We start from the raw sequence: 12,651 nt of genomic DNA on the forward strand, positions 1-12,651 counted from the left end.
CCAGGTCAACACCGGTGGCCCAGGCGGCGACGGCGGCCGGCAGGCCGGGCCGAGCACGCGGCGGCGAGCAAGGCGGTGGCGGCCGGAGGCGAGGCGGCGGCCGGCCGGAGCAACGCGAGACGGAGCACGCCGCCTCGCCGCCCCAATCTCGAGCACGGCGCGGCGGCCGGAGGCCGGCCACCTTGAGCACGGCCGGAGGCGGGCCACCTCGAGCACGGCCGAAGGCAGGCCATCTCGAGCACGGACGCGGCTGTCGGGCGTGATTTAGGATTTTTTAGATTAATTTAGGCAATGATTAATTAAATTAGGCACTAATTCGATTCGATTTCATTTCCATATTTTTTGGGATGAACCGAACAGGGGAATGGATTGGAATGGGATGAAGTGGAATGGCATGGAATGGAATAGCATTCAATTCCACATAATCCGAAAAACGAACAGACCCTTAGTGTGCGTTTATTGGCCCACTCACCAGTCAGGCCAGAGAAGCCACTCACGAGGCGCTCACGGCACTCCGCCCATCCGTGCGTCGCGACCTTTATTATCCATCGCACGGTTCTGCTTCGCTCTCTTCTCACGCTTCCCCTTTTCAGTTAAAATAAATCCCCAATACCGTTCTAATACTCCACAGAATATGTCTCCTCCGTAGAATGCGCTATGGTGATCTGTGACATCTCCCGCGACGCCGAGCTTGGAGAAGGTCATCAGATGGTGGCGACTTGCAACGTCTTCCGCACTGGCGAGCAGAGCATCGACAGTGTCGATGCTAGACCTCACCAAAAAAAAGGAAATTGATAGAACTCCGTTGAGGCGTCAAGGAGCCGTGCGCCCGCCAGTGCGTACCGACCCTACTCATCGTTGACAGGAACCAGACCGGGCCTCCGGTGACTCGCACCTGCCGATCAACCTCGCCCGTCTGGTCATCAAGGTCAACGCCGGCATATTGCATTACCCAGTTCGCATTCTGTCCGGTTTTATTTCTCCAGCCGATGATCCATGCATAAGACCATGATCATGTATCATCGCTTGAGCCTTGAGGGTGCACAAAACGGTCGTGTGGTGGGGTGATGCCATTGACACGCCGGCTAGGCTGATGGGCCGCCCCGTCGATAGGTATAACTCGGCGACATTCGCCGTCAAGGCGAAGTAATTCATTGCCCGAAAACATCACTCATATATCAACGTTCGACCGACCGTCCTGTCCTCTTCCGCTCTTAGCTTTTCTTAGAGTTTGAATCGACTAGCTTGTTGGTCTCAGGCTCATTCTCGTGTGGTTCTCTTCTTCGGCCGATCGCTCATGGAAGCGATGCCTCTGACAGCAAGCGCATGTCGATACGAGGTCACCTGCCGTTGCCTCGGCGCCACTGCTCTCCTCGACGCCTTGACGGGACGAGGGCCGCGTGAGGTCCAAGCATCGGAGAATCCCCTGCTCGCCTGTGCGGAAAACATCGTCGGCCATCACCATCATAGTGCCTTCTACGGAGGATGAAGAAGAATACGAGGAGATATATATTAGGACGGTATTTAGCATTTATTTTTACCTTATTTAATAAAAAAGAACGCGTGCGAAGAGAACGAAGCAGAACAGCGCACGGATGGGTGCACAGCCGCGGGCGCAGGCTAGCCCGGTCCGGCTAGAGAAGCATGTCTTGCCATGGTTTGACCGAGATATGATTTCTGCTCGCATTTAATTGTTTTTGTTGCATAATAAGGCTCTAAACATCAACATGTGTTTAGTTGCCTCCATTAGAGTTTCCTGGCTTAGCTGATGCAAATGTTTTTTGTTTGGTTACATGTGTCTAGACTATTGCGGATACATATGCGGCGATACCTCCGACTTTATGATGCTATCACATGAACTTGTTGAAACTAGAATACATGTAACATGAAAGTTGTGTGAAATGATGAGATAAAGTTATTGTTTAAGGGAATTTAGAAAATATTGGCTACGGGGAACTGATTTGGCGAGATCAACCTCAATAACAAACCTTTAGCAAAACTTGGAGTTGATAACATAAATGGAATTACCTTGTTGGTGTGGACTTTCTTTCGTGTAGAGACCATCACGAACAAAAGAGAGGAAGGTTAGAGGTTAGAGCATCTTCAGTCACGGCCCTCAAAAAACGTCCGACACGATGGTTTAGGACGTATTTGGGGACATGTCGGACAGAAAGAGACAAAAAATCTGTACAAACAAGAGGCCTTTTTAGCTGTGTCCCTCAAACAATGTCCGTATACATACATGCATTTTAATAGAGGGAAGCACCCCATGTGTGAAAAGGAGGTGAGAGAAAGTGTGGAAAAAGAGAATGACATGTAGGGATTAGGGGCTGCAAACATGCATGCGGACGTTGTTTTTGTGTCCGGCGTGTCTCTACCGGGACACCGGACACAAAATGAGGTGCTTTTTAGTTTTAAAGGAACGATTTTCTCCATTTCTTATCCGCGGTCCCCAAACGTCGTTTGGACCGAGGACGCGACTGTAGATGCTCTTAGGGCATCTCCAGCGGCGACGCATTTTAATGTCCGCGAGCGTCCGTTTGCGTTGCGTCGCGGACGCTAAAATGACCGTTTTTGTCCGCGCGTCCGTTTGCGTCTAGGGGCTGCTCCAGCGGGGCGACGCATTTAATTTTTTTCTTATTTTTTTCCTCTACTCCATTTAAACATAGTTTCAAATATTATATATTGAAACATGGTTTTACACAAACTAATACATAATTGGGAACATGGTTTAGACAAACCAATACATAGTTTGAACCATGGTGGACACAAATAAAACATTGCAAAATGAGAAAACCAGTTGTGTTGATTTCCGTATGTTCGTTGCCAAGAAAGAACATTCGAGGGCACACTCAGTCACCCAAACTGGAAAATCCAGCGGGAGATGGTGCCCTTGTTGGTTCTACCGAGGACGAACATCCAGAAACCTCTACTACTGGCTTCGTCTGGCCCGAAGCCAGATTCACTGCAAAGAAAGAACACTCTAAGTTCTAGCTATCGGTATCCGAGCCGGATTCGCCGGTGTGGTAGTGCCTGCGGCACGCCGTGTCGTCGAACACCTTGACGATCATCTCGCCATCACCCTCGTAGAGAAGGTGAGCGCTGGCAGCCGCGCTCGAGCTCGAGGTCGCGAGCGAACTTGTCCCACCCCGTGTGCAGGTACATCTTGCCCTGCCCGTTGAACAAGACCTCCACGGTCCAGCGGCAGAAGTTGCAGCTGGCCTCCCGTAGCTGCAAATGCGCCGGCTCGACGCCATCGACGAACTCGGCGAACTTGTCCGGGAGTCGCTTGATGCCGAGTGGATCATCGTCGATGCGGAGGAGGAACTCGAAGCAGCGTTCCTCCTGCGAGGACGAGGAGGGCGCAGGCGAGGGCGAGCGTGGGGCCGTAGCTGCTCCACCATGGCGGCCCCTGCACCGGCCACGGGGTGCCTAGGGCCGTGGCCTCGACCGCCTTGCCGGCCACCAGGACCGGCCATGGACTTTCTCGCGGGCCTGGCTGCGTCGCAGGAACACCTAGGCGGCGCTACGGTCGAGCTTTCTGGCGCTAGGGTTTCTTTGGAGGAGTGGATGAGGAAGAAGAACGCGCGCCCCCTTTATATAGGACGGAGGCATGCGGTGGCCGCGGGACGCGTGGCGTCGCCATTAACGTGGTTGGCGGAGGTGGGCTGCGGCCGCTCGGCAGCCGAGGCATCGCCATTAACGTGGTGCAGGCTGCCGAAGCGACGCATCGGCGCAGTCTCTGGCGCGTTTGAGAAGACGCATCGACGCAGGGTCGCTGCCAGGCGGGCCCGATGAAACGTCCGCCAGACGCGAGCGGACACTTTGCGCGTCCGCGCAGCGTCCGTAGAGACGCATCCGAGGCGCATATTTGGGCCAGCTTTGCGTCTCCGCGGACGGCCCGGTCACTTTGCATCGCCCCGCTGGAGGTGGTGCCAGACGCATTTCCGGTCACGGCGGACGAAAAACGGTCGCTCAGCGACCGTTTGCGTCGCGCCTTTGAAGATGCCCTTAGAGAGTTTGAAACACAACCTGGTATAGGTTGCTTTTGTGCTCCATACGACACTTACAACATGAAAGTTGCTTGAAATATCCAGATGGAGGGTATTTGGAAAACGCAAACTGTGGGTGAGGAATTTAATATCGATGGAATTAGAAGGAAATAAACATAATTAGATTGTTACAAATGAATCATAAAAGGATAGAGCGTCAGCAATGGTGATACGGTGTCACTGTCGGATGTATAGCTCGAAAGCTACCAACTGCTAACTTGCTTTGATGGTTAACCAGGAGAGGGAGAATTTTGGCAACCTCTTGCATCAGGGACGAAATCAATTCAAAGTTAAGCATGCACATGTAGTTACTTCCGACTTACTCCGTATGTGATGTACAGCTAAAATTCCCAGCGCCGGTCGAACCATTTTTTTTTCCATGAACCGTGCAGAAGAGTTGCAAGCCATTAGAGCAAGGCCCAACCACCAAGTACAGTCCAAACAAGAACGCCGGTCGAATTGAGAAATGTTTTTTTTTTTTGAGAAATCGAATTGAGAAATGTTAGATGTTATGAAAAAGTCTAAAAAAAGATGTTATGAAAAAGAAAGGAAAAACTAGAACTGAACATACGTACGCTTCGCTAATTAAGCGTCACCATTTGTTGCGTGTAAGCAATAAGCATGCGCAGATGTTGCTGTCTACTATCTTTCAGGGGCGATCACGACACTGACAATGAATAAAAGATGGTAGATTACACGCCATGCAACAATAATGTATGTACGCTACGGCGCCAAAATCAAATAGCCGAAAAGATGTTGTACTCCTATATGGTTGTTGGCACGTCCATCATACCAATTGTCTTTTTTTTTTTTCTTGAAACCAGAATCATAATCATACCAATTGTCGTCACCTATCCAGCTGAGTGTTGTGCTGCTGATGTTGTTGCTGCTGATGTATCGATCTCCACGGGCTACACGGACGGAATACTAGTATCATTCAGTCATTTAACTACGGTATCTTTTCGATCGGATTAGTATGTCGTAGTAGTTCTCCACTAAGCTAGCTACTTCTGAAAGGAACACATCATCATTTTGTCATATATAAAGAGGGAAAGGAATGCTCTTCAGCTGTACCTTGATCCAGCCTGACTTTGGCGCCAGAGGCAAATTGAACTATTGAAGCAGAGCACAGTTAGCCATGGCTCGCCTCTCCTGCTTCCCGCTCCTCCTCCTCTTCCTGCAGATGCAGCTCCTCGTGCTGGTCGCCAGCGAGTTCCTCCGCCTACCGTCTGAGCAGGATGTCGTCGGCACGAGGTGGGCCGTCCTCATCGCCGGCTCCAACGGCTACTACAACTACCGTCACCAGGCACGCAACAACTAACTGATTGATTACTTCCCTCCTTAACCATTTTATCGTAAATACTTTTCTTTACAATTGCCCTGCAAGTATTCAGTGTACGTGCAGATCATCGATTCACTCCTGACTGAATTAGCTAGATGCTTAACCTTTCAGTGTACGTGCAGGCGGACGTGTGCCACGCTTACCAGATCATGAAGAAGGGCGGGTTGAAGGACGAGAACATCATCGTCTTCATGTACGACGACATCGCCCACAACCCTGACAACCCAAGGCCCGGAGTCATCATCAACCACCCAAACGGCAGCGACGTCTATGCCGGAGTGCCTAAGGATTACACGGGAAAAGACGTGAACGCCAACAACTTCCTCGCGGCTCTGCTCGGCGACAAGTCCAAGCTCACCGGCAGCGGCAGCGGCAAGGTCGTCAGCAGCGGCCCTGATGACCATATCTTCGTATACTACGCCGATCACGGCGGCCCAGGGGTTCTTGGTAAAATATTATTCGATCTCCATCTATCTTGGTTTAACTGTACTCCCTCGAATTCATATTAATTGTTATTAGTCTAGATGTATTTGGACATATTTTAATTCTCAATACATCCATATTAGCGAAAGTAATACGAATCGGAGGAAGTATCTTGTTTTATTGCATCGTGACGTGACCTGACAATGACCATTTGATCGAATGATCGGTCAGGGATGCCGGACGACGAGGAGTACTTGTATGCGAATGACTTGGTGCAAACACTCGAGAAGAAGCACGCCGACGGGGTCGGGTACAAGAGCCTCGCGTTCTACCTGGAGGCGTGCGAGTCCGGGAGCATCTTCGAGGGCCTCCTACCAGGCAACATTAGTGTGTACGCCACAACCGCATCGAACGCAGAGGAGAGCAGCTGGGGCACCTACTGCCCTGGCGACGATGAGGGTACCCCTCCGACCGAGTATGACACCTGCCTCGGTGACCTTTACAGTGTCTCCTGGATGGAGGACAGCGACGTCCACAACCTCCATACGGAGTCCCTCAGGCAGCAGTACGGCGTCGTCAAGGATCGCACCTCGGCGCATGAGACGTACAGCCTCGGCTCCCACGTGATGCAGTACGGCGACCTGGGCCTAAACGAGCAGAGCCTCTACCTGTTCATGGGCACTGATCCTGCCAACGACAACGCCAGCTTCGTCGGAAACTCCTTGCCCTCGTTGAGGGGTGCCGCGGTGAACCAGCGTGACGCCGATCTCCTCCATTTCTGGCACAAGTACCGGAGATCCGCAGAGGGGTCGACACGGAAAGGAGAGGCACGCAGGCGGTTGGTGGACATGATGGCACAACGATCTCACGTTGATAGTAGCGTGGAGTTGATCGGCAACCTCCTCTTTGGCTTCGAGGAAGGTCCCAAGATCCTCAACGCCGTCCGGCCGACGGGGCAGCCTCTGGTCGACGATTGGGACTGCCTCAGATATATGGTGCGGAGATTTGAGGAGCGGTGTGGGGGCCTAGCGCAATATGGGATGAAGCATATGCGATCTGTAGCCAATATTTGCAACGCTGGAGTTCGAGAGGAGGCCATGGACAAGGCTGCGTCTCAAGCGTGCGCGATTAATCCTCTTTCCATAGTTGTCTAATTGTTCCATGGGACATCAACCGCTCAATATTTGGTGTTCTTGATATACATGAATATATCCAATAATGATAAATGTAAATACATGGTTCAATGTACATTATTGCCACAACTAGTTTGAGAACCAAAGGTAAATATATGGTCATGTAAACCATGAAAGCATGTTAAAAGAACACCTTGAACTCCCGGAGAGGCAAATCTCACTAATGAGTGATCATGAGAAGGTAAATTTTGATTAGCTCAAGAGGAAGCAAGATTAGGCTCAAGTGTGCCAATGAGGACATTTTGATTAAGCACAATTTTGGCTGCAAAGTGAGTTTCGTTTTTTCCAGTAAGAGATCTTCTAATAATATAAAAAGAAGATATTAAATATGCTTAGCCTTTGCAACAACTAACTATCATGATGGATTCAAAACAACAGAGGATACACACAACCAAACTATTAGAAAAGAATTATCGACACACTAATTAACAACAACATCGAACACTTTCCTGACAACACACGGGCCACAAGAAGGTTCTCCAAAAGCAATGTCTTCACCGAGACAGCAGCACACAGGTGTCTGCATTGCCAAATTCTATCAAAGATTAAATCATGAGTTCTCACCTGGGAAGTATAATTGAGCTTAGATTTCATGCAATGTCTTCAACAAGGCAACAATGCCAAAACACCTCTATTACTCGGTATGGCGATGAAGGTCAAACCAAGGGTTTTCACTCCGTTGCTCCACTCTCTGTACTGAATTAGCACCACAAAACCTCAACGACTTAGTGTTGTTGCATCCGCTTGACAAAGAACATTTTTTTCTTCTACCCTTGACTGTTGAACACAGACAAACGCCCACACTCTTGTACATGTTGTCTTCCAAACCACTTGGTAACAAATATGCATAAGCCTCACATTATGAGAATCATGAAACATGACATCTTAGAACGTCTTCAGCCTAAATTTTGGGTCTTCAAACAACACACGTAGTTCTGACTTGATCAACGCTACATAACCAAAACCTATACTCAGATAAACATACCGATGGGAGGACGAGACAAGCGTGATAGGCACCACTGAAACCCACTTTAAGTGCCCCTCCAAAAGACACATGTAATCTTTATAATCGGTAGATGACGGACTTGCGAAAATGGGAATTCCCTTAGAAAAATCATTTATGTTGTCGAACAACAGTTTTCACTGTACACCAAGCACAATCTGCAGGCCAGAACCACATGAAGCCGTATTACCCTGCCTCATTGGTTTGGTCACCCTTGGTATTTTCATTTTCATGGAAAGATGCCATGACAACATGAAGTGCATCACACGGGTTGAGTTCCCATGCAGTGACGGAACTTCCTTAGGGACAAAGGGGGCTGTTGCCCCCTCCAAAAATCCTCAAGTGATATCACCTTTACAAGTTGCACATAAATTGTACATGAAATTGATTGAATAAATTAAGTTAATTCTAGGTCGACCAACAACTAGCCGTGGTTATTTGTTTTGCTGCATCGTGGCATGAACTGATAATGACGTTGTCGTGGATGCCGGATGATGAGGAGTAACCGTACGCAAACGATCCGGTACAGTACACCGGAGAAGAAGCACTCCGGCGGGGCTGGGTACAAGAGCCTCGCATTCTACCTGGAGGCGTGCGAATCCGGTAGCATCTTCAAGGGTCTCCTCCCGGGCAACATCAGCATGTATGCAACGACGACATCAAACACGGAGGAGAGCAGCTGGGGAACCTACTGCCCTGGCGAGACGATGGCGCTCCACCCCCGGAGTACGACACCTGCCTCGGCGACCTCTACAACGTCTCCTGGATGGAGGACAGCGACGCCCACAACCTCCATACGGAGTCCCTCAGGCAGCACTACATCGTCGTCAAGGACCGCACCGCGGCGCAAGAGACTTACAGCCTCGACTCCCACGTGATGCAGTAAAGTGACGGAACTTCCTTAGGGTCAAAGGGGGCCGTTGCCCCCCCCCCCCCCCCCCAAATCCTTAAGTGTACATATCACTTTTACGAGTTGCACATAAATTGTACATGGAATTGATTGAATAAATTAAGTTAATTCTAGGTCGACCAACAACTAACCGTGGTTATTTGTTTTGCTGCATCGTGGCATGAACTGATAACGACGTTGTCAGGGATGCCGGGAAACGAGGAGTAACTGTACGCGAACGACCTGGTACGGACACTGCAGAAGAAGCACGCTGGCGAGGCTGGGTACAAGAGCCTCGTGGTCTACCTAGAGGCGTGCGAGTCCGGTAGCATCTTCAAGGGTCTCCTCCCTGGTAACATCAGCATGTAAGCAACAACGACATTGAACACGGAGGAGAGCATCTGGGGAACCTACTGCCCTGGCGGCGATGATGGCGCCCCACCCCCGCAGTACGACACCTACCTCGGCGACCTCTACAGCTGTCTCTCGGATGGAGGACAGCGACACCCAAAACCTCCATACGGAGTCCCTCAAGCAGCAGTACGGCGTCGTCAAGGACCGCACCTCGGCGCACGAGACTTGCAGCCTCGGCTCCCATGTGATGCAGGACGGCGACCTGGGCCTAGCAAAGCATCTACCTGTTCATGGGCACCGATCCTGCCAACGACAATGTCAGCTTCATCGGCAACGGGGCCGGGTACAAACACTCGAGAAGAAGCACGCCGACGGGGCCGGGTACAAGAGCCTCGCGTTCTACCTGGAGGCGTGCGAGTCCGGGAGCATCTTCGAGGGCCTCCTACCAGGCAACATTAGTGTGTACGCCACAACCGCATCGAATGCAGAGGAGAGCAGCTGGGGCACCTACTGCCCTAGCGACGATGAGGGTGCCCCTCCGACCGAGTATGACACCTTCCTTGGTGACCATTACGGTGTCTCCTGGATGGAGGACAGCGACGCCCACAATCTCCACATGGAGACCCTTAGGCAGCAGTATGGCGTCGTCAAGGATCGCACCTCGGCGCATGAGACGTACAGCCTCGGCTCCCACGTGATGCAGTACGGCGATCTCGGGCTCAACGACCAGAGCCTCTACCTATTCATGGGCACCGATCCTGCCAACGACAATGCCAGCTTCATCGGCAACTCTTTACCCTCCCTGAGGCGTGACGCGGTGAACCAGCGCGACGCCGATCTCATCCATTTCTGGCACAAGTACCGGAGATCAGAAGAGGGGTCAACACGGAAAGGAGAGGCACGGAGGCAGTTGATGGACATCATGGCACGAAGATCTCACGTTGATAGTAGTGTGGAGTTGATCGGCAACGTCCTCTTCGGCTTCGAGGAAGGTCCCAAGGTCCTCAACGCCGTCCGGTCGGCAGGGTAGCCTCTGGTCGACGATTGGGACTGCCTCAAATATATGGTGCGGACATTTGAGGAGCGGTGTGGGCCGCTTATGCAATATGGGATGAAACACATGCGGTCGGTAGCCAACATTTGCAACGCCGGTGTCTGGGAGGAGGCCATGGACAAGTCTGCGTCTCAGGCGTGCACTATTAATGCTCTTCCACTTTCAGATCAAGTTGTTTAATCGAATCATGTCCCATCAATCACTCAATGTTTCGTGTTATCAATATGCATAAATATATATCATGATAATTGTAAATATATGCTATACGAATAGTATGTGGTTTGGTGTACATTGTCGCACTAGCTTGATAGTCTATAAAGTGTATGGTCATGTGTTAACCATAGGAGCATGTCCAAAGAAAACTAAGCCAACTTAAATAAGTAACCGAGTGAGACAAGATTAACTATCATATATGACCATTTCACTTAATTAACTAAACTAGTAATTAATTCATATAAGTGACATGCATGATGAACATAAACAATGGAGTGTCCTATATTCGTATAGCCATCTTCGAGATACACCTATTCTCTTGACCTTTTGTCCAATACCGATTCGTCGTCTCTTAATTGCAAAAAGGAAAATCTAAATAGAAATATAGATATATTGGGTTTTATGAATGGATGGCGAAAACAAATTATGAATATATCAAGGATTTCGACTGTTTTATAGTTCGTCTAGATAGTATGGAAAATGGATCTGGAACGGTAGGCAGTGTTGACCGGGTTACCGTTCACTATGGATCGGGTCAGTGAACATTCTGCATGAGTAGTGTTTACTTATTTGTATGTATAGGCTTTGATTTGGCACAATAGGCTGGATGTGTTTGATCGGATTACTGTTGGGTTTCTACAAAGTTTGGGTCCTATGAGAAGAAAGTGTTGGATAATTAGGTACAATTTCCATGATTAATTCCAGAATATAAAACATGATGGCAGCAACTACTAACATGTGAAACTCAAACATACTAGATGCATTAATCAACATGAGTAGCAGCAGCGCAAACAGTAAAGCATCCATCGCTAAACAGATCGAGATATGTCGCACGTACCGATCTGGTGGTGGTGGCGGTGGAGGTGTAGCAGACGATGTCGCAGCAGTAACGTTGTTGATGACAACGTTGTTGACGACGGGGACGACGGGTCGAAGTAGACGGCGTTGAAGACGACGGTAGGCAGCACCGCCCGACTTGGACGGAAGGCGACCCGTGATGAAGAGCTTGAGCGAGTCGCGCGAGCGCTTCCCAAAAACCTAATTCGCCCTCTCCCGTACAGGATCGCAAGGACGAGCGGTTCCGGAGACCTGCTCTCCCGTTCGCCGATGCACGTCGGCTCGCGGGATGGAGTAGGCTACGATGGCGGCGCAAGCAGAGAGAGGTGGAAACCCTAACTCGTGTATTGGATGTGTTTCTGCGGTAGCCGGGCAGGAGATTATATAGGCTCGGGAAACCCTAGGCAACGTGGGCCACGCCCACGTCGCACGAACGTTTTGAGTCGGTTACGCGATAGCCCACGATCCGGGAGCGACCCGAACCGACTAAGCTGCGACGCGTCCGTCTAGGACTCGTTCGTTTTCCCGAGCCGCAAAAAGTAAGGAAAGTCTCGGCTCGAGGCTCAATCCACTCACCACGAGCGCGCGCGCGTCGTGACGTGTCGAGTCGAGTCGAGACGAGACGAGCGAGCGAGGAGGAGGAGGAGCGCGCGTGTAGCACTCCTATTCTCACTCACTTACTAGTGGTGGAACAACCCACCTTATAAGGTGGTCTAACTTCCTCCCAACTTTCCATGTGGGACTAAACTTCCCACCTCTTGCCACTCCCTAGTGAGCTGCCACCAACTTGGGCTCAAACTCACAAGACTGCCACTATGTGGGCTTTGAGATTTATAGGAAAAACTGAAATCTAATTTGGGCCACTAAAAGTGGGCCCAATATTTCAACAATCCCCCACCAGATCTCAAATCCCATTTAGAGATTTACCAATACTCGCTGCTTGTTTATATACCAGTGTTTCAGCGGAGACTGTTAAGTTGAACTTCCGCCTAGAACCTTAAGCTACATCCACTCACACTTGAACAATGGACTAAGCCTTGAATTGCAAGTTTTGCGTGAACAGGATTTCACTCAAAGTCATGACCAGTACATGGCTGCCAGTAGCCTACCCCGCGGGTGAAGCATATGCGTCATACTTCATGGTCTCTTCATGAGTTTACTAGAGATCACCCAAATCTCATAGATTGCGACGTTTAACAATCGGACTCATATAGGTGTGTTATTTCAAGAATGCTCTGTAGGACATCATCTTTGCTAAAATAGCCAACATAAACACATTAAGGCTTGTTGC

General features: G+C 50.1%; 1 protein-coding gene and 1 pseudogene across 1 annotated transcript; both read left to right on the top strand.

The window, feature by feature from the left end:
• Window positions 1–5,164: 5,164 nt before the first annotated feature.
• LOC124654210 (vacuolar-processing enzyme-like) lies at window positions 5,165–7,102 on the top strand. The gene is made up of 3 exons (XM_047193227.1): window positions 5,165–5,358; window positions 5,517–5,841; window positions 6,049–7,102. Exons 1-3 carry the CDS (start codon window positions 5,191–5,193, stop codon window positions 6,969–6,971), a joined length of 1,416 nt encoding a protein of 471 aa, XP_047049183.1. The 5' UTR covers window positions 5,165–5,190; the 3' UTR covers window positions 6,972–7,102.
• Window positions 7,103–9,392: 2,290 nt separating this feature from the next.
• LOC124656898 lies at window positions 9,393–10,490 on the top strand (annotated as a pseudogene).
• The last annotated feature ends 2,161 nt before the right edge of the window (window positions 10,491–12,651 follow it).

This window comes from Lolium rigidum, chromosome 5 (genome assembly GCF_022539505.1).
Source record: "Lolium rigidum isolate FL_2022 chromosome 5, APGP_CSIRO_Lrig_0.1, whole genome shotgun sequence".
Lineage (NCBI taxonomy): Eukaryota > Viridiplantae > Streptophyta > Magnoliopsida > Poales > Poaceae > Lolium > Lolium rigidum.